The sequence below is a fragment of the Sminthopsis crassicaudata genome, chromosome 4, assembly GCF_048593235.1.
Source record: "Sminthopsis crassicaudata isolate SCR6 chromosome 4, ASM4859323v1, whole genome shotgun sequence".
Lineage (NCBI taxonomy): Eukaryota > Metazoa > Chordata > Mammalia > Dasyuromorphia > Dasyuridae > Sminthopsis > Sminthopsis crassicaudata.
Window position 1 is genome coordinate 110,218,950 of NC_133620.1, and position 24,688 is coordinate 110,243,637.

General features: G+C 38.8%; 1 protein-coding gene across 1 annotated transcript in view; it reads left to right on the forward strand.

Moving 5' to 3' along the window:
* Window positions 1-827: 827 nt before the first annotated feature.
* Window positions 828-24,688, forward strand: part of SMYD2 (SET and MYND domain containing 2) — a 79,444-nt gene continuing 55,583 nt past the window's right edge. The window contains exon 1 of the mRNA XM_074309149.1: window positions 828-1,483. Within this exon, the coding sequence (XP_074165250.1) occupies window positions 1,293-1,483 (191 nt within the window). The 5' untranslated portion in view covers window positions 828-1,292. The remainder of the gene's footprint in view (window positions 1,484-24,688) is intronic.

Here is a 24,688-nt window from a genome sequence, read left to right on the forward strand (position 1 = left end):
TTTCCAATTTCTTCAAAAGCCTCCCTAATAAAGTCCCTAGGTCCCATTTATCCTCCTCTACCTCTACTGACAAGGAGATTTTTAAGTTTTCTCCAGACATGGATAATTTATCTTTCTTTGAGATTTTTAAAGGAAACAACTGTTTTAAGTTGGTTTACGTGAAAAACCAAAGCGCAGACCGAAGCCATACTGGAAGGAGCACTGGATCTGCAACCGCAGCACCTCTCTGCGTCTGCTTGTACGCATTTGTAAAATGAGCGAGTTGGGCGTCCAGCCCCGGGTTTGTCAGAGGTCCCATGGTCCGGTTTCAAAGCCGAGCCCTGCTATCCATTACCTAAGGGAATTTGGGCAAGCACGCGGCCTTTCCTGGCCTCAGTTGCTCTGGCTCCTTATCTGTGCCTGCAGGCTTCCTAGTCTCCGCTCTAATCCCTAGTTAATATCAATTTCTTCTGAGATGACTTCCCATTTATCCTGTATACACCTTGCGGTCCACTGGGGTTGCAGGTTTTCTGTCCCCGCCCCGCCCCCACTGAATTGTGAGCTCCCTGAAGGCAGGCGTTGAGGAGGAGGGGAATTGGCCTTTTTTTTCCTTTTTTTGCATTGTGACTCCTAAGCACTTAACTCATATACAGTAAGCGCTTAATAAGTGCTTGTGGACTTCTGGAGAGATGGAAGCAGACCTTTGCATTTTAGAATCTCATGGCATTTAGACACAACTGAGGATGCTCCCAGAAGCCCCCCGCGCCCTGCCTCCCTATCAGACTAGGGACGGACCCACTCGCCGGAATCTCCTCAACGGCTAGCCACACCCACTTTCCAGGTGAGTGCCGAGTGTCCCTTCCAAACAAGGCTAGGGGCCAGCCAAGTGCGGAGAGCTCAGGCCGGAACCAAAAGGCCGCGGGCGCGGGGGGCAAGAGCGGCGCGTGCCTCGCCCAGCCGTCCGCTCCCTCGGTGGGTGGGCTTTAGGACCAGGCGGGTGGCTTGCAGTACTTTCCCGGGGAGCTAGTCGGCCTTTACACGGCGCCTCGCCGGATTGCTTTTCCACCTCTCCACGCGGGTGGGAACCCCCACCCCTGCCTGTCTCGGCTCGGCTCCAGGTGACGCTTCTCAGTAACAGTAGGCGGGGAGCTGACCGCGGGCAGCACCCACCCCGGGGCTGGCATCCCCGCCGCCGTCCTCCCTCCTCGGAGCGCCGCGGGAGCAGCAGCAGCGGGCGCCGCCGAGCCCGGGACCGAGCCGTGCACCGCAGGGCAGGGAGGGCGCTCCGGCCGGACCCCGGGCTCGCTGCCAGCATGAGAGCCGAGGACGCGCGAGGCGACGGCGAGGACGCGGGCATCGAGCGGTTCTTCAGCCCCGGCAAAGGCCGGGGGCTGCGGGCCCGCCAGCGCTACGGCGTCGGGGAGCTGCTCTTCTCCTGCCCGGCCTACACCTACGTGCTCACGGTCAACGAGCGGGGGAACCACTGCGAATACTGCTTCGCCAGGTAAGGCGCGCGCCTCGCGCCCGGCCGGGGGGCGCCCCTCCGCCCCCAGCCGGGACTCCCCCTGCCCCTTTTACCCCTGTGGCAGCAGCAGCGGGCTGCAAGAAGGGAGGAAGTGAGCGGGAGAGAGCCGGCGGGCTCCGCCTGGTCCTAGAGCCCGACGGGGCCGCGCGGGGAGGGGCCGCGCGGGGGAGGAGGGGGAGGCGCGGGGGAAGCAGGAAGGGAACTTCTGGGGAATGGTCGGCGCCGCTGCTCCCGGGGGCTTCCGGAGCCCGGACTGCCGCTTTCCAGCCCCACCCCTTCGCGGATTCTATCTCTTAGGAGTAACTCGATGCTTGGACCCCGCTCGGCTCCTGGGACAAACAGCGGCCGGAGCCAAGGCTCTCCTGGAGCGGGTTTCCGAGTGCTGTGGGCAGATTCACCCCAAAGCCCACGAGCCTTAGTCCGGTTCTTCCCGCATGGGGCGCGGCGGCCAGAAAAGTGGATAGGGGCTGAGGCGGCAGCCTGCGTGCGGATGCTACCTCTGGTTTCGTTAGAGTCCGCCCCCCAAGTTTGGAGAGCAGCGAGCCTCCCGTCAGTCACTTCCCCGAGCACCGGGGGCCCTGCTGGGCTTTTCCCCCACTTATTTCCTCCCACCAGAACTTTTCTTGTAAGTGGGTAACCTCAAAGCAGCTACCACTCTCAGGCACACATTAAATTGGGGAAGGTCCCACACTTTTTCTTCTGTTCCCCGGCGTGGCCCACTCCTCAGCCGCAGGATTCTTCCCTTAACCCTCTGACTGTAGGTAAAGCTTTGGGCAGGGTAGTGCTTTTAGAGACTTCTATTCAAAAGAGGCAGTGTGGATGGGGGGATAGAGTTGGCTTGTCAATCAGGTAGGCTGGAAGTCAAGCCTTGACTGAAAAAGACTGGATGTATAATCTGGGGAAAGTCACTTTCTCCACCCCAGGTAATTATTTAAGTACAACTATAAATATTGCTGATCTGTAGAGAGAGCCCTTCTATAATCAGGAAATTGCATTCCTTGTTTAAGAGGGAGAAAAGATGAATAATAATACTATGTTTGTATGGCTCTTTGTAAACAATAGGCCTGCACTTTCTCACTGTTTCATTTCTAAACTGGGCAGGTGGTGGTATCTAATTTGCTAGATGGAGAAGTGAAAACTGTAATTTTTCTAATGAGTTACAGTCAGAACTACAACTCTACAATTCTTTGACTTAATTTTGGACTCTGTCCAAAGTGGGTCTAATAAATATTTCTTACCTGAATGATTATTTTGGGTCACCCTCAAGTTCAAATTCTATTTAGTCACTTACTAGCTGTGTGACTCCAGGGAAGTTACTTAACCCAACTCTTTGCCTCAGTTTCCTCATCTGTAAAATGATCTGGAGAAGGAAATGGCAAACCACTCCAGTATTCTTGCCAAGAAAGCACCAAATGAGATTACAAAAGATATGACACAACTAAAAGGCCTGAACAGTGACAACAAAAGCCATTAATTCAGTGTGATTTCAGTACAAATGTTCTTAAGCATCAATTCTACCAGCTTTGATCAAGTTTATGTTGATCCTATCTGTATTCACCAGTGTCTCTGTTAAATCTCATATCCCCCTTCACTTCAGGTCCCATTTCTTTCTGTAATGCCCATCTTCATTGAGAAACCACAAACATCTGTCTGAAACTGACACATGTCTGTTTGGAGTGTATCAGGTCCACCTCATAATACACACACAGTGTCTCTCTCTCTCTCTCTCTCTCTCTCTCTCTCTCTCTCTCTCTCTCTCTCTCTCTCTCTCTCTCTCCCTCCCTCTCTCCCTCTCTCTCTCTCTCTCTCTCTCTCTCTCTCTCTCTCTCTCTCTCTCTCTCTCTCTCTCTCTCTCTCTCTCTCTCTCTCTCTCTCTTCTCCTCTCTCTCCATCCTCTTTTGTCTGTCTCTCTCTGTCTGTCTTTCCTCTCTTTCTCTAGAAAGCCAAACCAAAGTCATTCAAGGAAGGAGAATGACAGACCAAAGTGCTTTCAAGTCTACCAGTTTTTTGTTTGTTTGTTTGGGGGGGGGGGGGGTTGTGAAGATTTGATTAGATTTGTTTTGAAAGTCAATTTCTCTGCTGAACTGTAATTCAGAGCAAGTCAATTTGTGCCTCTTCATTTCCATGATAAGGATAATGCTTCCTTGTCTCCCTACCTTTTCGGGGGAATGTGGGAGAATACTGCAATTGAGAAAATGTACAGGTTAGATCCTCCTCCAACAAAACTTATAAAGTAGGGGTGTTCTTAACCTCATAGTCATGGATTCCTTGAAGAGTCTGCTGAAATCTCATGGACTGCTTCTCAAATGTTTTTGATAAATAAAATGCCACCGAGGAAACATTTTATTAAAATACAAGGATCAGAATATATTTTAAAAATATGTTCATGAACCTTAGTTTAAGAAGGATCCATGAACATATTTTTAAAATATATTCTGATCCTTTAATTCTCTTTATAATGAGATAGCTAAAGTAAGTTTCCCCTTCCCCCTGTTTTCCTCATAGCACCGTTTTAACAGCAAACCAGCTTAAATCCATAAAATTCTTCATGCTGCAGTAGGGATGTTTCAGTGTAAAATGTGTTATTCAAGGTGCTTTATCTTGCACCAGATTTTTTTTTTTTTTTTAAGAAATTGATAGCTATTTGTTTGGAAGATATTATTAATGTTTCATCAGCATTAGAACAATTTAAGAAAACATAAAGGTCTAGCTGGTTCTAGCCCAACAAACTTCACAGGTAGTGGATTCCTTCTCAAGGGCGGTATCCTTGTGAAATCTAGATGACTTCTTGTCTGGTATGCTATAGAAAGGATTCTAATTCAGATATGAAGTGGGCTCTTAAAAAAAAAAACAAAAAAAACCTGGTTTGAACTGTCTCTCTTATGGTCAGTTATTCATTCAGTAAAATAAGTATTTGTTAATCACCTGTTATGAACCAGGGATAACTAAAGGCTAAGGACTTGGCTGGGCTGAGAATAAAAGCACAAATATAGTCAGTCCCTGACATAAAGATAGTCCCTGTCTTCAAGGAACTTGTAATCTCTTGAGGAAAGATGACATCCAAAAAGACACTAAAAAGAAGGGAGTGGGGGACCTGGAGAAAGTTCCTGCTTAGAAGTATGGATGCCCTTCCTAAATGAAGAATTTGGGAAAATCTTTTCACTCTCAACTCGGGGAGGAGAGTAATGAAGGTATTGATGAGCCTTTGAGTATGGGGGCTTAATGAAAATATGCAGGATTGGTGCATGATGGGCTACCACCAAGCATTTATTAAGCATCTTAAGATGTGCCAAGGACTAATACAAAAATGAGAGTGAAATCTGAGATCTTAAGTTAGGAATGTCTCAGTTGTCTCATCTTTAAAGCAGACTTGATTATATTTGTACTGCCTTACCTAACAATCAAGTCCACAAAAGTTATTAAACACCCATTATGTATTCTGATGTTGTGGTAAACCTGGAGATACAAAGACTGACACCCCCCACCCCAATGTCCCTGCTTTTAAAAAAGACCTCACTGTCTAATGGGGGAGGAGGGGCAACATGCAAACAATAACATGCTAGGCAGTGTCATTAAGGAGAGGAGAGAGTCAGAAAAGGTTTCTAGGAAAAAGTGGGATTTTAGCTGGGATCCGAAGGAAGCTAGGAGGTAGAAATGAGGAGGGAGAAAATTCTAGGTGTAGGGGAGAGCCAGTAAAATTGCACAAAGGTGGAAATTTCTGGTGAAGGGATCTGGATCCAATAATATGTGGTTGGGAGAGTAAGGTCTAAGAAAATTTCAAAGGTAGGAAGGGCCAATTTATGAAGTCCTTTGAAAGATAGATTTTATATTTGATCCTGGAAGTAATAGGAGTAATCAAAGTTTATTTAAATGGCTGGGGGGGTGCTGAGGAGAGTACACAGCCAAGGGGAAGATAAACTGCAATGGAGAGACTTGAGACAGGGAGACCACCAGCAGGCTCTTGGCAACAATCAAGGCACACAGTGATGAGGGTCTACTTCAGGGTGGTAGCAAAATCAGGGGAGAAAGTGGGAAGTATGAGAGGGGTTAAGAAGGAAGAATGGATAAGAGCTGGCAAGATACAGGATATTGGGGAAGAGAAACCTGATGAGAGATAGTGAAGAAAGAGCCTTGTAAATCTTAGAGCATTTAGAGCATAACTGTGAGTTATGTTCTTGTTCTCAGTAAAGGAGAAAGCAGCCGCAGTGCTACAGTTGGCTTTTCATTCTGTGTACAGTGCTGTAGGGCAAGTCTTCTCCATGCCAGATTTTTACTTCTCAGATTTGGGGACAGCAAATAGTCCTTTCCCCATTTCAGGTATCCCTAGAACGCCAATTGGGAAAACTTGCATTATACTAAGCTCACTGAGATTTATTTGGTCTTAAAAAAGTATATTCACAATTATATTCTTGAGCTCTTTCAATGCCAATGGCATCTAGGAATTCTACTAATGTTGGACTGACTGGTTTACAAAGTATTCTTTTCCATGAATGTCCCCCAGATTTATTATGGGTTCAATAACATGGTCCTTTCCTCTTTTATCATTTTCTGTTGTAATGTCTAATAATCTCATCTTTTAATCAATCATTTAAATACCTGTACACTACTGGTGCTAGATATCAATCAATGTTTCATCAGCCATTGAACCATATCTGTTTCCTCCCCTTGATAAATCTCTCTGTTCATCTACAGAAAATTGACACTATTGGTACACACACAAAAAAAGCTTTCTTATGGGAATGGGGTTGATTCTGAATAATAGTTGTTAGAAATTCTTTAGGGGAAAAAATAGACCTAACTTCCTCTAATAATGATGACTAATAATAGCCATGATAATAATAGCTAATATTCACATAATACGTTAAAGTTTGCCATACACTTAATGTATGTTATTTCATCTTCACAACAACCTTGAGATGTAGATACTATTATTAAGCCCATTTTATGGATGAAAAAGCTGAGGTTGAGAAAACAAATGACTAGGCCAGAGTCACATGACTAGTAAGTTTCTGAAGCAGTATCTGAACTCAGGTCTTCTAAATCCAGAGGTCTTTTCCCTCAAATTTTTGCAGTGGTAGCACCTCTAGAATAGTTATTTCCTCTACTTAGAGCAGATACACAATACCTATTGTACTGTGTCCTGCTCAGATTATATTTGAAGTGTGTTGACCTAGAAAACCTTTGAGGTCCCTTCCAAATCTAATGTTTGACAAACGGTATCACTGAGACGAGTGATTTCCAGCTGTGGTAGGTCCTGCCTTACATCATGAAAATGGGGTAATGCCCTCAAACACCTTCTTGTGGTTATAGCTTTGCCTAATCCTCCGATACAGACTATGAGAATACTTTAAAGTAAAATAAAAGGATATTGGAAAAGGAGGCCAGGAAGGTGTATTTGCCACATGGCATGAAGGATATTGCTACTAAAGCAGAATGATTAGATTTCTCTGTTCTTTAATCTACAGCAGGATTCTTGCATCTGTGGCAAGTAGCAGTCTTTTAAGACTTCATATATTATGGTATCATATCATGCATATTTTTCATATGTGAGGGAAACTTCTTCTATCACTTGCTGGAGTTTAGAGCTGGCTACACATTTGGAATGCATTGCAGATAAAAAGAAACAGCAGATTCATAGCTGAAATTCACCAGTGAATCAAAACCATCATCTAGCACCTCCTTAAAAAAAATCCCAGAAACACAGATCCACAAAATCTTCAAATGTTGAATCAGCTCTGTTCTCTTACAAAAGAGAATGCCCTCTGGATGAAAAGTGGTATGGCCCTGTTTCTGGTATAACTATTTTAATAAAATTCTGAATAATTATTGACAGAACACTTTACCTCTGCTTTCCTTCATAAAGATTGAGGTGATATTGGGATTGTATCTGGGAGGGACTTTTGAGAGCATCTATAATAAGCGTATTCATTTCACAGCTAAGAAAACCGAAGCCCACAGAAGTAGAGCAAGGATTCAAAGCAGGATCCTCTAACTTCATTTCCAATGTTCTTTCCATTTTGCCATGCTTTTTAAAATCAATTTTCCCCTTGGTGGGAAAAAAAAAAAAAGTCATGTATATCAAGGTAATTAAGCAAAGCTAAGGGAAAGAATAGATTGCCTTTAGACATTAAAAAGCAGATAAGAGACATTCTTTTCTTGAGATTTTTTTGGATTTTGTGAGAATCAGAGCTACTGTGATAAGAAATGTAAAAGGTATTCTACATAGTGGATAAAATGCTGGATTTGGCATCAGGAAATTGTAGATCAGAGAAATACTATATGTAAAAGGACTTTGCAAATTTTAAAGTGCTCTTTAAAGAGCACTTTAAAGGTCCCTTATATTATTATTCCCCTTTACTCAGATAATGCTAGAAAGACAACTATTTTTCAACCTCTGCCTTAAATATCTTCAGACCCCATCATCTTTTTTGACCAAGGTTGCCAGGAAGTGAACTTTTGAAAGTATTTATGATACAGAATAACCTAGGTTGTTAGTTATTCTTTCATCACTATTAGCATTAATTTTTATAGCTTTCAAAACTCTTAAAACCTTTATAAATCCTTTTAAAAGTCCAAGGCTAAACCATATAGTTGGCAATTCAGTACTTTAGTAGTCTTCAAGGATATATGTAATCTGGTAAGGAACATGAAGGACCTATTTATTTTGAGAATAAAGGTAATTTCCAAAAAAACTTTGTAAAATATTTTCACTTCACAATTATCATCCAATCTCCCTTTTTAAAATCTCAGCACATTGTTATGAGTTCACAATATTTTGTACCATCTTTTGGAGATTCCAAAATTACTATTCCTCTATTTTTGCCTTTAAAACAAAATGAGATTTCACAGTACTCAGGCACCAACATCTGGTATCTGAAGTTGGTGTGGCTGGTTTGTCTTGGTAATTTAGACTCCCCTCTTTTGACCTGGTGTGATATCCCCTTTTTATCTAATCCTTCAAAGACAGCATAATGTCCTTACAGTTTTTATACCACCTTCCTTTTCCTGGGATGTGGAGGAGGTGAATAATTTTTATTAGCATAGGTTTATAGGATTTAGAGTAGAGTGAGATATTTAGTTGAGCTTCTTCATTTCATAAATAAGGAAACTAAGGTCCAGAGAGGTTATATAGGATCAAGATCATATAGCTTGATCAACAGGAAGAGCTGAGAAGTGAACCCAGGTTTCTAGATTCCATATTCAGTGTTTTTCCTGTGACACCAAGTCTTTTGTCATTTATTTCTAAAGTTTTTTTTTTAATTTTAAAACTTAATAATTTTTAATTCTCCCTTCTAGCTCCAAATATTCTGATTCTTAAATGATTTTGTAATAAGTATTAGTGTGTCTGTTAACTCAGGTCTGTAGTATTTCCCTTTAATGATATACTTACATTCTTCTGCCTAAACTCAGTTTTAATCAATCATCTTGTCTTGACTTCCATGTTCTTTTTTTCGCCATTGCAATATGACACTGTTAGGGAAAAGTCCTGGAATTCCAAGTGAAAATCTGCTAGACTTTTCACTAGTTGATTTTAAAAAGGAAAGTTTTGCAAAGTGTTTCCAGAAGTGTAATTTTTTTCTTAAATATTGCTAAAGCTAAAAAGAAATCCTTTTTTTTAGGGACTTAATTTTTTTTTCTTTAATACATTCTTACTTTGCCAAATGTTTCTTGATCCTAGGGAATGAAGTGCCTAAAAGGTTTTCCTTATTTAAATATAAATAAAATTATTATTGAGGTATTTCTTCTCTTGATCATCCCTATTAAACATTAAAAGCAATAAGAAGAATGAACATGTATGACTTTCAGGTTGCAAAGCAGTTTACATATTGTTTCATTTGTTCTTCACCACAAGCCTGTGAGGCAGGTGCTATTATTATTGCCATTGCAAAGATGAGAAGACTGAGGTTAGGAGAAGTTAAGTGATACACTTAGAGTCACATGGCAAGTAAGTGTCTAAGGCAGGATTTGAACTGCATTTTCCTGACCCCAAGTCTGCATTTTTTCCACTGTATGACAGTGCCTTTCTTAAGAACACTGCAAGTGACACAATTCCTAATTTTTTTGTTGTTACAGGTACTTGAGAGGTAAATTTATTAATTATTTAATAGTATAGTACTAAGAAATGGGAGGTTGGTCATGATCAATTTTTCCCTATAATTCTGAAAGATAGAGATCAGGTTTTATGATTATCCCTTTATTGCCAGAACTGGAAACTCAGAGCAAGGAAGAGTTCTGTGTGTGGTCACATAGCAGCTTTGTTGGAAATATCCCAATTTCAAAAAAAGAAAAGTTATCCAAGAATCAGGTGACTCTAACCCTTTTGTTCTTGCAGCCACCTGATCTAAGCATGACCTCTGGATCACAAGTAAAATGATTATCTTCCATCTATGACTTTACAGAAATATAATTTTTTTAGTAAACTGTGATAATGTTGCTCCTAATAATTAAAGTTTTGTTTGTGGAGGTCACAAGCAAAAAGTACATTTGCAGGCTCTATCACTGATGATAGAAATTGTATGCTGGGTATTGAGAAGAATTACCTAACTAGCAATGAGTCATTAAATTTCAGAGACCATAGAGCCTCATGCTTTCCTGATTGTGAGTCATTTCTAAAGTCAAAGAAAGGAAAAGAACACATATGTACAAAAATATACATAGTAACTCTGCAAAAATTTGGAAACCAAGGGACAGCCTGTGAATTGCAAGATGACAGAACAAGTTGTGGTATATGATTATAATGGAATGCTATTGTGCTATATAAGAAATGACAAGCAGGATAATTTCAGAAAAAGTTGTGAATCCTTCTATGAACTGATACAAAATGAAGGGAACAGAACCAGGAAAACAATTTATACAATAACATTATAAAGATATAATGAAAGGCACAATTCCAAAGGATTCAAGATGAAACATGCTATCCATTGTCTGAGTACAGATTGGGGTTTTTAAAATTTTGGATAGAGCCAATGCTGAACAATGAAGGAATTATTTTTGCTTTTACAATGGTTGGGGGTGGAAGGGGCAGATAAAATAAAATTTAACTTTAAAAGAGATTGTTAAAAAAAATAGTGATGGAATATTTAATTCATTGAAATATTTTTTTAATAATTAAAAAAAGAATTTTCTCTAAATCATCTATACGTGGCTAGCTAGACTCTTTTTAAAAGAGTTCTTAATCACTTTTGTGTCATGGATTTCTTTTAGCATTTTGATGAAACCTATTGGTCCATACCATACTCATATACATAACATAAAATAAAGTACATAAAATTACAAAGGAAATTGGGTTATATCCAAGTATACTTATCAAAATAAAGTTTCTAAGAGTTTATGGATTCCAAGTTAAGAACCTTTGATTTAAAACTCTTAGTGATGGGAAATATTACCTTTTGCAGTAGCTTTTGGACATTTCAAGTTGTTAGAAAAATTTCCCTCATATCTAGCTCTGAAATCTGCCTTTGTTCATTCATTCATTCATTTTTTGAGACTGGATCTCTTTGTCTGGCCCGTTAGAAATGCAGGAATACCTCATGAATATTCCTTCCATTCCTGATTAGTACAGAAGATTTGACTAGTTCCTTTTCCAAAATAGTCCATCCACTTGGCTCCTCTGTAAACAGCCTGGCAGCCAACCCCTGCTCCCAGTGGTTCACTCTACTGATGTTACACTTAGTTTGGATGCCTATCAGTTTAGAATACTGCAGCTCATGATCAGTTGAGAATACACTATAGCTCAGAACTTCCAAGTTCTAATGGACCACCAACCTCAGCGTCCTTAGCAGCAGAGATTACAGGCATGTGTCACCCCACCCAGCTGAAATCTGCCTTTCTATAACTTCTTTTTGTTATAATTTTGATGTTAGAAGTAAAGCAAAACAGATATAATCTCTCTCCCACATTTCAGTCATTCAATTACTTAAAGAAAACTATAATGTCTCCTTTAAATGTTGGCTTTTCTGTGCTAAATATCTCTGTTGCCCTCAAATGATTTTCTTATTATAGTTATCAATAACCTTGCCAGACTAGTCATACTTCTGAATCTACAGGATTTAGAGGTTAAAAAGATGGCTCCCAATCAAACCCATTCATTTCATAGATATAAGAAACTGAGTCTAAGAACCAGGATTACCTAGATTATAAATAGCAGAACCAATATTTGGTCCCAGGCTCTTTGAGTACCTAATCTACTGTCCTTTTCATGAAACCATGCTGCCTTTTGTCAAAGCCCCTTCAGAAATGTACCCAAAACTGAATACTGTAATCCAGATGTGGTCTTAGAAAGATAGAAAACAGCAGGATTGTCATTATCCCTGTGGTGGATACTAGTCTGCTATTACCCTGACATGGCATCAGCCTTTTTTTTGTCTGCCAGGTCATACTATTGACTCTTATAAGGTTGGCAGTTCACTTAAATCTCTAGATTACTTTTCACAGGAATCATTAACTAGCTTCGCTTCTGCCATCCTATACTTGTGATTTTTGACCTGAAGGTCAAGACCTTACAGTTTCTCATGATTCAATTTTATCATGTTCACCTTAAATCTGCCATTTTTATACTTTCAGATATTTTAGTACCTGTCCCTCCCAACTTTGTCACCTGCAGACTTGTTCATTGTTCTATATATACCTTCACCTAAGTCATTAAAAAATAATTTAACACAGTATACCAAAAAATAGAACTTTGGGGCATCCCTCTATTAACATCTTAACATCACTCAATTTGACTCTGTGGGTCCAGTCATTTAACCAGTTTTGAATCCATCTGTACAGTCATCTAGTACTCATTTCCCTTGTCTAGAAAGAATATTATGAGAGAATGTCAAATACCTTGTTAAAATCCAGTATATTGGTCTACAACATTTCTCTGAAATGGCAATTTGGAAATGATGTCAGAAAAAGGAAATAATATTGACATGACCTCTTTTCGATGAATCTTTGTTTATTTCCCTTTCTAAATGTTTGCAAACTCTGCTGTAAGCAATACTTGGATGAATTTATGTTCTTAATGGGTGTGAATACTTTCTACACATCACAGTGTATCCACTAGACCTTTCCATTCTATGTAGTTTTTGTCAGGCCTTTCCATAAATCCTCCAGAAAGTATGAGGTCTTTGTTTGATATTTCTGCTATCTCATGGATAACATGCAGCCCTCAGATAGTCTATCTGCTGTCCCTCACTCTTGATATGTAATTAATACCCATCTTTTACTAATCATACATGTCCCTGAAGTTTTTTTTTTTTTTAATTTCATTCTTTCATGTAAAATTTTATACATGGCAACTTTCTTATACCCATTGTGCTGCATCTTGTCATTATTCTTTCTAATTTTGATTTTTCAGAAACCATGGTCTTCTATAATTCAAAGCCATCTAGCTCTAATGGAAAGATATTGCTGTTCTTCCCAATTTTCCAAATGATATTCAGTTCTCTTTTATTTCTCTTGTTTAGTTGTGAACTCTGTTCATTGACCATCTACAGTTCCTATCCACAATATATGTATTGATGGACTGCCATGGTGGATAGAACAATATTTGTTTTTCATCAGTTTTGTTTTCCAGTGTGGATGGCTCATCTAATTCTTTTTAATAGCACATTCTCACAAGTTACCCAGAAATTGGAATCCAGCTTACCTGCTTGTATTTATCTTCTCCTTTTTGACTTGGATGGATGGACCAAGAACTTTCTTTAAAAGAGAGTACCCAGACCCCCTGTCTTCTTTCTCTTGCTCTCTGTACTTTCTCCCTTCTGCTTCAGGGCCAGATACTTTAATCAACTTTGTCCACTCCCCTTTCTCTTCCTTATTAGAATGTAAGCTCCTTGTAAGTCTGTCTTTCTGCTTATATTATTCCAGTGTAATAGCACAGACACTGGAATGTTGTTCAGTCATGTCTAAGTCTTCATGACTAAATTTGGGGCTTTCTTGGCAAAACTACTAGAGTGGTTTGCCATTTCCTTCTCCACTGACACCTAGTAAACATTTAATAAATGCTTATTCTTTTGATTGACTGAAAGGATCATAGATTATACAGACTTAATCTGCATATGGGGAAACTGAGGCCCTGATAGAATAAAGTGATTAGTCTAAACTTAAATAGCTATTAATACAGGGAAGCCATGATCTGAGCACAATCCCTTGGATACCAATCCTGTACCCTTTTCTGGCACAATGCTGCCTTAATCTGTGGCTTACAAAAGAGAATTCTCACTAATGTTAGAGATAGGTGATGATAAATAAAGAACTGAAAAAACCACAGAGGCTGACTAGTCTAATCCTTTCTTTCTCCTTCTCCTCTTCTTCCTCCTTCCTTTCTTCTTCCTCTTCCTTTTTTCCTTCTAACTCCTCCTTCCTCCTCCTTCATGGATGAGGAAATTGAGGGCTCAGACTTGCCCAGTGCCACACAGGCAATAAGCATGAGAAATAGACATTGAAGCTAGCTCCCTGACTGCAAAGCTTATAACCCTCTCCCTTCACCCTGAAGATGAATAATTCTTCCCAAAACACCCAGAAGAATTGTGCCAAAGGAGAAGCTGTTGGCTATAACCAGGACTGCTGATGTTTGCCATAAAAAGATGACAAGCCTCTTACAAATGTCCTCCCTTTAGAACTTGTGGCTTTCTAGAGGTTGGCTTCTTGTTCCTTCTCCTTGTAACCAGAGGAGTCTTCATTTGCTTGAAGGTAGGCTAGATTAGGGCTATAGTCTCTTGTTGTGGAAGAGATTTAGAATAACTGAGTTATTCGAGGGTCAAATCCTTGATTTTGACCCTCCTAAAAAACTAATTTAACTGAATGAGCCAGTCAGGCAGACAGAGCCACACACTTCATTTTGTGTGAGCTCTATGGACAAGGTTCCCATTGCTTTTAGCATATTTCTCAATTGCAAAAGCATTCACAGAGCCACAGTGGAACAGAAGGAAATCAGAGCTCTTCGAGACTTCTTTAAAGGGCAAAAATGTGCCACTGAATAGGAAAAATAACACCCCCTAAAAATCTCATGAGTTTAGGAAACAACTTTCCTTTACTATCTGATCATTCATAGAAAAGCCAGCTGTGACTCTCAGGAACTTGGGCAGCCTTCTAGCTATCAGCCATCACCTCTGGCTTCTAGTACTTCTCTCTTAAATCACCTTTAACAATTTATCTCATACACCTTTTTCTATTTATAGATATACAGGCCCCCTCAAAAAAAATTGATTGCAAACTCCTTGAGGGCAGGGATGAGCATTATAGGTTATCTCACTAAATGCCAATGTCCAGAGTATATATTTTTAAATGCTTGGACTTTCTTGTGTGAGTGGTTAGACCATATTCTAGAGTGATTACAGATCTCCAAGAGGCTCTGCAGCGTTCTAGGGAGTGCTATCGGCAAACAGGGAGATCTGGAGGACATCACAAGGTAGAAGAAATTCTCCTTCAACTTGAATTAAATGTCAGGTTCCTTGCATGACTATGCCAAATACTTTTGGAAAGTTTCTCTCTCCTCTTTTGTGGATCACCTGATCAAAATGATCAAATGATTGTCAAATGAGGTTATTTATTTATGTTGTTATAGCTCTCAGGGAATCTTGAATAATTTTGATCTATGTAGAGAAGGTAACTTGTTGGAAGAGAGCCTTTGAGGTAATATATTATACAGCACTTTGTCTGGCACATAGTAAGTGCTATCTAAGCATTAGCTGTTATTATTACAGATCAAGTGCTTTTTATAGCTAATGAACAATAAGTGCAGTGGGGCTTCTGTTCTCTGTTTATTCTATGTCTATTCTATTCAATGTTTTTCAGTTTTGTAATAATAAATATGGGATCTACTGTGAAATGACACAAAACATGAAATTTTTTGAGAATAAGAAATACATGTCACCAAATGTAAAATGACAAAAGATCCAGCTGGTTTCAGGGTTTGATGTGGGCTCAAACCATGAATTCTGTCTAAAGTAGATTGATTCATTTTGGCAAACTTCCCAAGTACTTTAGCCCTTCTGAGACCTACGTCCCAAATTTAGATTTGAGGGATTCCCTGACTTGTAGCAGATGGTTTTTTTTCTGAGTGGCTAAAGGTTCTTTACATAGATTTCAGATCAAGAACCTTCCTTCAATGAAAGACTCAATGGGACTGAACCCTCATGGTGATGTCTTTCCATATATGGCTTCTGAAGATTTCTTCTGGATTCAGGTGTAAATAACTTATCTTCTTCAATCTCTTGAAGATTTTTTTTCTTTGATCTTTTAAATTTAACTTGTTTCTGACTCATTCTTTTTTGCCTTGCTTGGCTTGAGAGAGAATTTAGTATAATGTCATAGCTAGCCTTCGAACTATACTTGTGTACACACATACATATACACAATACATATATGTATATCCACACACATGTATATATAATTTATTTCATTAAATACTTCCCAATTACTTATAAAAAATTTAACATTTAAGAAAAAAAATTTGAGTTCTAAATTCATTCCTTTCTTATCCCCCTCCTCTTGAGAACGTAGACAATGTATCGATAATATATGTAAATTCAAGCAAATATATGTATACATTAGCCATGTTGCAAAAGAAAACACATACATACGAAGAAAAACAAAGTTTAAAAAGTATGCACAGATTTGTTCTTCATCTGTAAAGGAGATTTTCTCATCCAAGAGTTTACTATAAATCACTAGAATTACAGGTCCAGGCCCCAGCCAATCATTTTACTTTGACTTTATTGACTAAATTTGTTGTTCAGTTGTGTACAGTTCATCATGACCTCATTTGGGGTTTTCTTGGCAAAGACATTGCAGTGCTTTGCCATTTCCTCCTCCAGTTCATTTTCCAGATAAGAAAACTGTAGCAAACAGGCTTAAGTGACTTGCTCAGGGTCTCCCAACTAGTAAGTGTCAGAGACCAGATTTGAACTCAGGAAGAGGAGTCTCCTTGACTCCAGGCCTGATGCTCTGTGCACTGTGGTGCTCTCCACCTGTAATGAATAATGTGATTAGTGTAGCAAAAAGAATGTTGGACTTGGAATTAAGTGACATTTGAGATCTGCCACAGATGTGAGGTGTGTGACACTTGGTCAGTCATTTCACCTAATTCTCAGTTTCTTCATCTGCAAAATGGAGGAAATAGCCACTGTAGTATTTGCTTCACCACATGAGATCATCCTTATAAAAAAGCACTCTCTGAAAATACAATATCAATGCCAGCTATTATTTGAAAAGCAATTAAAAGCAAAGTCCCAGCTAGTGGGTTTTTGTTTTATTTTTATTTTATTTATTTTTTTTTTTTTGGCTAATAAATAGTCTTATAAGGAGTCACTTTGGCATTTCATTTCAAGATTTTTGTTAGAAAGAAAATCTAATTGCTTTGTCTTCAGATATTGAGAAAGCTTTGCTGGCTTCAGGCTCTCATCTGACAGAACATTCCTACAAATATCGCACTGCAGTTTTGGCAAACTCTTCTCTGAACTGAGCCAATCAGTAAACCTACTTTTTAATTGATCGATGTTCTACTTCTGGACAAATTTAAATTTCCTGTTTTTCTTTTTGGGGAACCGGTCAAGCTAGACCTCATTTTTATTGTCAGACATAGGTAAATTTGAAGAATTTGATCTTATTTTGATGAACAGAAGTGTTCTTTGCATTGCCCCCACTTATTTTTAAAATTCTCTTATATTTTGTTAGTAATTATGTTTCTCAAAAAGATACACTAAGTGGATCCTTAAAATACAAGGCTATAATTATTATAACAACTACCTGACAACATTGGGGGAAAAAACAACCCCAAATGATTATCTCCCATTGCATAGGAGTTGGTGACTGATTCCAAATACTAGTGCCTTGTCTTTGCTAAAGACAAAAGGAAGCCATGCTTTCTCCTAACTATGTGGTCAACATGATTTCCTCCTCTGTTTAGTCCCCTCACCCCAAGCCAAGAGTTTATGTCTATTCACACAGAATTAGGGGATAAATCTTGCTTCATCTCTCAAAAGTCAAGTTTTTTGTTTGTTTATAGATTTTTTTTTAAGTAAGGATCTTTGGCAGTAGAAATTTTGCAAATTGGTAAAAAAGTGCCCATTGATGTTGAATCAGTTATTGGCATTATAAAATCATATCTTTAGAATTATAATGAATCTTAGCTTCTTGTCCTGAGATTCATAATCTTTTTTTGTACCCTACTCTCCTTTGACAATTCATGAAGCCAGTGGAACCCTTCTTTGACTAAATATCCTAAAAAGCTATTCTGAGATGGGCCTGTCTTCCTGGTAGTTTAGGTTCAATATTGAAGCAAAATAATTCACATGAATTAACAAAAGAAAGTTTACTGAATCATAGCAGGATAGTCAGGAAGGAGAGACATTGAGAAATCTTCAACTTGATCATTTCTCGAGTTATAGAAAAGGCAGAGAACAAAGGTGGGCTGGAATGGTTAAAAAGAAGTCTTACTGAAAGAAATGGGACTCCAGATTGTAATTGAAGAATGACCAGAATTCGAAAAGAGAGAGTATTTGGTAGTGACCAGAAGGGCAAGCCCGCTCTGTGTTGTGCCACTGAAATCATTCTGCCTAAAGGGCAGGACTTTGACTAAGGAGTGAGTGGGTAGCAGCTGTAGACCAGGAGCATTGGAATTATCTCAAGAGAGGAAACACTTTTGTTGAAAGCTTTTGAAGAAAAGAATGACATAATGAAAAGTATTTTAGAAGTCATAGAATCCTAGAACTTAAAAAGATCTTAAACCTGTTAGTCCAATATTCTCATTTTACAAATGAGGACCTGAGGTGCAATGTGTTTGGGGCTTGCTTGCCCAAAACCTAACAGCTGTAAGGTTGAGACTCCGATCCAATTTGTGCCTTCCTCATGCTCAGCCCAGGGCTCAGACTCCTGGTTAAAAACCCTGTCTTAAGTTCCATCTGCTTAGGAAGGTGTTTATACACAGGTGTGGTCTCAACAAAAGGAGCCTGGCTTAGTGCTTTGCAGAGTAAAGTTTAGTTCAATAAATGGATTTGAATGTCACTGGCTATTTCAACAAATGGAGCATTGTCCCTCCTCCTTTTTTTCTTTTTAATAGCTATATTCTTTGTTTCAGAGTAATTATTAAAATCCACAGGGTTCAAAAGAAATCTAGAAAATCATAGAAGTATATCTTCTCAAGCTTTTTAGTTGAAAACTACAACTTGCCATTTGTTTAAGGAAATTGCTTGCAAATGCTTTGGAAAAATCCATGACCTGGCTTTTCACACTGGAAAATAACCAAGGAGATTTAGTCTACTGTTCTGCTAGCGAAAGGGGAAGAGTGAGGATGCAAAATCCATGTGTTAGAATTAAGAGGGCATTCTTTGTTTCTTGACTCTAATATTTGATGGGAGCATATGCACCTCGGAAATGGAAGAGGGGAGACCACTTTAGGGTGCCTGCAAAGCAGCTGACCAAACGTCAGCTCATCTGGAGCTTAAGTTTTGGAGTCACCTATGTAGTGCTCTGCAGCTAGAATGTTGAGAGGAGCCCTAGGAGGAATATTCTAGGTGATATTAATTGAATTATTGGTAGGGTAACAGTGCATACAGCAGAAGAACTAGAAATAGTTAATCTCCTACTTTCCCCTAACCCCACCTCTGAAAAAAAAAAACCCAAAAAAACCCAACATTCTACTTAAGTTTCTAAAGAAGAAAGCAAGGATAAACAGATATTTTGTTTATCCATGTAGAAGAATTCAGGTAAAGGAAGAGAAAGAAAATAATAGTAATTCTTTGTAAGGCAAGGCAAAATAGTTTTTTTTCCCCTAAATGGCAAAAAAGCCATTTTGTATTGGGCTATATAGTGTTTTTAAAAAATTATAATTTTGTTATTTGAAAAGATATACTGTAACACTATAGAAGGGAGCAGGAGAAGAAGCTGTAAGATTTAGAAATTGTTGCAGGTACTTTAAGAAATAGATGAGAACCAATTTACACTCTTGCTTAGTGACATAAAGATAAAAGTCCGAAGAGCTGGGGTCTGAATTATCACAGACTCCTGATCCGTGAAGTCAGAATGAATGAAGCTTCACCTCTTATCATTCAGGTGCTCAGCTGACCACCAAGCCCTGCTTCCTCCCCATAAATCATGGTACCAGTTCTAATAGTTGGGAAAACCTATTAGTTTCTACCTTAATGTCCTAAAAGATACCTGCCTCCTATAGAGGAACTGGACTCTAAATTTTAACGAGCTCAAGAACAAAGGTCCGCATTAATATAAACGTATAGTAAGGCGCTGTTATAAAGCACCCTGCTGCACACACGGATTCAGTTATACCATGAATTAAATTGTGCATCTCTCCTGCTATATGACACAGATGCTCTATAGCACAAGTATTGTCCTTGCCCCCAGTATCATTCATAGTAAATAAGATTCTAATATTCCTTAACTTCTTTCACTCAAAAATAAGGTTTAGATGGCCTGTTTATACAATCCCACAAGAAATGGGAGAGCTTAATTTTGTTTCCTGTTTTCTTATTTCTTAGGTTACCTTATAGATCTAATTTTTTTTTTTTTCTCCTTTCATTTGCTTGGGTCTACAGACCCTGCTTGTCAGCTCTCATCTCCTACCACCTTTGGTGAAAAGTCATTGTTATTGCAAATCCCCTTCCATGCCAGTATCATTTTCTTTCATGGCAAAACCTGCTAAGCTTCATTTCAGAAAGTGTTTGGTGCTTGTGTGATCGGATTTCTTTTTATCTAAACTAACAGCTCCTGTGACAATCAATGCCTTAACTAGCCAGACTTGTTAATTACATGACAGACTTTTGGAGCTTCATGGCTTTGGAATTTTAAAAGAAGGACATAGTAATCGCCCTGAACATTTTTGTTTTTGGTTTTTTTTTTTTTTCCAGTTCAAATTGATTTGCTTAGATAGTGGTAGTGTATTCCAAGTTCTGTTTCTAACAGTAGCAGGTCTGTATTTTCCCAGGATATCATCTCCCATTTCCCTCCCCCCACATTGTTTATGTGAACGTACTTTGAGTTCAAAGACACCTTGATGCCAGCAGGAGGAGAGGGAAAATGTGTCAGTAAAACCAGCATTTTGGAAAGACAAGATAAAAATCTTGTCAAAAAGGGGAATAAAGCTGTGCATTACCAATTTGTGTCCCATCCCCACTTTTGTCTTTTTTTTTTTTTTTTTTTAATCTAAGGGTAATCTAAAAAATATCAAATTAGAAATGTCTTTAAAAAAGAACAACAAGCAAACATTCTGAATAGAAAAGGTCAGTTTTGTTTCATTCTCCTACATGAAAGAGGAGGCAGAGAAGGTAGTAGGTTAATGAAATGGGACAAGAATCTATAATATTCAATTAGAAGTCCTGAGCTAGGAGTTCAAGGCAGAAGAATGAAAAGAATTCATAGTTTCTTTAAAAACTGGTTGCCAGGATACTTTCCTCAGGAGCTAAAAAGATACTGTAAGCATCTGTGTTTATTTCCCAAAATTCAACTACTGTATCTAAGCAACTTAATAAATCAAATGTCTGCAGCATAGCCTTTCAGAATATTTATAATCTCCTTTGCAGAAAATATAAATTTCAGTGGCTCCCCATTGCCTTCAACATAAAATACAAATTTTTCACTTTGGCGGTTAAAGCTCCATCACAACCTGGCTCCAACCTACTTTTCTGTCTTATATTATTCCCCTTCCCTTCCTACAGTCCAGCCAGACCAGCCTTCTTGCTGTCACACATAGTGTTCTATATCCTGTCTCTATGCTTTGCATTGTCTGTCCCCATCCCTAGAACATATATACTCCGTGCTCTTTCCTCAGTTCTGCCTCTTAGAATCTTTTGTTCCATTTGTTGTTTTTGTTTGTTCTTTGTTCTTAAAGATGACTATGACATCAGGGAGGTGACACCATGACATGCAAGTGAATGGATTCAGTTGTGGGAAGGCTGTGCAAAGTTCCCCATCTCGCTTTCCTCTCCAGAGCCATCTGGATCCAGTGGCCAGATATAGATCGGGACGACTGGAAAGGGCTCTGGATGAAATGGGAGACCTTAGTCTTTTTAAGTCTTTAATAGATTTGATTGAAATAATACCCATCATGTTTCAAGTTAGGTAAAAAATGAGGCAGAGAATGACTTCTTTAACTTAGTTTAAAAAAAAAAAAAAAAAAGTCAGTCTGGGAGGAGAAAACCCTTAATTTCTGGCCAAAACAGAAATCATTGCTTTACATTCAGGTCTGACCTAGTCAGGGCCCAATATTGACCAAGTGAGATTTAACTTGGGGTCTATTGTTGGTCAATCAATGAGAACCAGAATAATTTGTTTTTGAAGCATGGGCCTAGCCCCTAAAGCTCAACATGTTTTGTGAGGTTTCAGTTTGGAAGTAATCCCAGAATGAAGAAGGGGAAAAAATAGACAGTTTGCACCTCATAGCACCCTCTTGTTAACCTTTCTTGACTTTTCAGTTTTTGTCCTATTTTGTTAACAATCTTCATCTGTCTCTAAACAAATTAAGCTTCTATGTCTGATTGGTAACATTCTGATATTGGATTCCTCCATTAGACCACAACATGACTGCCATTCATTTTAGGTGGAGAAGGGTGAAATTAGTAAGAACTTAGAGATGTTAAAAAGGCATTTTTCCTTGCAAGTGCAGCACCTCTCCAAGTCCTTACTGCATCATGGTCTCTTTTATCAGCAAAAGATGCAATCTAGGAGTTTGCTTTAAATGTAAAAAACAAAAAACAAAACAACAAAAAAAACCAAACTGGTTGCTGAAAGGCAAAATGCAGAATGAAGACTAGGGTAAGTGCTGAAAAGGGAGAGCACCCCAAAAAGTATTGAGGGACTCTCCCCACAATCAACCCCGATTACTCCACATGATTTGACTTAGGGAAGGGGTATCATAAGAAGAAGTATATTCAGCCCTTAAATACCCCTGTTTTCCTGTAGAGGGCGGAACTTTGGAGAAGTGTACTTGAAAGAAGTTCAGTCTATGGGGAAGAGACATCTTAAAAGTTAGGATTACAATTGAGTACTTCGGATTTTTAGGCAGGGCTGCTGTGGCCCAGTCTTAATCTTAGTGCAGGAGGCATGAGAGCCACCATGAGGCTGGTCAAAGATAGAATGCCTGTGATAGACTTTGTTCTCAGTTTAAATACCCTATAACAATCACATCAACTATAGAACTATTACATCACCATGCTAAGTACTAAGTATATGTAAGCTAGATAACCATTGTCTTATCAATTCCACTTGTTTCAAGTATAGTTCTTTGAAGTACACTTCTCCAAAGTTCTGCCCTCCGCATTTTCCCCAGAATCATCAGTCCTGGGGATTGTTAAGCACTCAGTTGAATGTTACCCCTTTTTGATCCCCCCAGCTCCTCTTCCCCTCTCTCCCAAAATTACCTTATACTTACTTTGTTTGTATTTTATATAAATCTATTTATATACTTCTTGTCTTCCCCAGGAGAATGTAGTCTCCTTCTATACCACTTGGCATAGGGTCTGCCTGTCACATCGAAGGTACTTAATAGATGATTGTTGACTGATTGAAATGTCTTAAAGATTTTTAAATCAGTCACATCACATCAATGATTCTCCCTAACTATCCTTTTAATTAGGAGAATCTAAAATTAGGCTGCTTATTCATTTATGCAATCAAATTTATTAAGGATTTATTGAACATAGTATATTATACTAAGCTAGGACACAAATTAAACATGAAAACCCAGGTTCCAGTGGTTACTTGGAGATTTTGTATAAGATTAATTTTTCTGAGCCTCAGTTTCTTAATCTAATCTAATAAATTAAATGTTTGTAAACCCTATGATCTTGTGAATATGTTTCACAAACCTTATTTTAATAATTACTAAAGTGAAAGTTTTATCTGCCCTATGAAGTTTTCAGAGATTTAATATACAGAAAACTTATTCTCTTGGAAAATAGTAGGAATAAACTTTTCTAACTAAAACTTCCCTGTCAGTAATATCAAACATTTTCTCCACTGTCTTTATCCCACTCATTTACTAGCTCAGTGAGACTTTATTTCAAAGATGAGATAGTAAAACTATTAAAGTTCAAGGCTCTCCTAATTAAGAAAGAAAAAAAAAAAAAAAAAAAAGACGAGACAATAATCCAGATAATTCAGGGCAAAAAGTTTGGGATCATATTTTTTTTTTCCCTGAAGTTTTTCACACAGAAGCAAACTTTTGCCTCAATTAGTGACAATAATTGCCTCAGGTTTCTCTTCCACTTGACAGAAGAGAACTGGCCTGTGAGATCTTTTAAGAAATAATCAGGCCTGCGTTGGTAGTGAGCTCCAGCTTATGGACTGTACTAAGATGCTGTGAAAATACTGGTATTTAAGGATAAGGACAATCTGGCCAGAGTCAGCATTTTGCACTACAGTGAAAGATCTGCAGTATTACATCACTCTGTGCATAGAGGCCATTACTTAACAAGCAAGATAACCAGAACCCATTGAATGATGAGGTAGTGTGGGTTAATATTGGTTGTTTTGAATGGGGGAGATGAGTTTTTTGTGCTTCCAATTGGAGAAAACTGAAATAGAGACAGAATGGATCAGTGGAATGAGTGTGTTAACTTTGGAGAGAGAAGACTAGGGTTCAAATCCTCTCTTGTTCAATCACTGTTCATTTCCTCATCTGTAAAATAATACTATTTACCTCCCAGGATTGTTGTCAGGATCAAATGAGATAATAATTGTAAAGCACTTAGCAGTGTCAGCACATATAAAGAGCACTATGTAAGTGTTAATATCATTATTATTATTGTTATTGTTATATGTCATTTTTCCTGCTTCTAGGGAGTAAAGGCCTCCCCCAGGCCAAATGGAGCAAGGCTTTCACAAGTAGCCAGATGACCAATCTATCACCAGGTCCTCATCAAAGTTGACTTCATCAGGAATTGCTATAGTAGAGAAGTATAATAAAAAAAAGACTAAATTTAGTTTAGAACCCAAGGACCTGGGCTTAAACTCATACAGACCCCCCATAACTCATGTCTATCTGGGCTTCAGTTTTTATATGTGTAGATGAGCGAATTGGGCTAGTTGGCCTCTCAGGCTCTTCCTAGTTCCAAATTTATCCTCCAAATTTTTTGGGATTTCTTTCTCACTTTGAGGATAATTGTCCCAGTCCTCAAAGGGAAAAGGATTTGAGAAAGTAACTCAATATCGATCCTTTGCCTTGGGTTTAAAGCTTATGGACGAAGA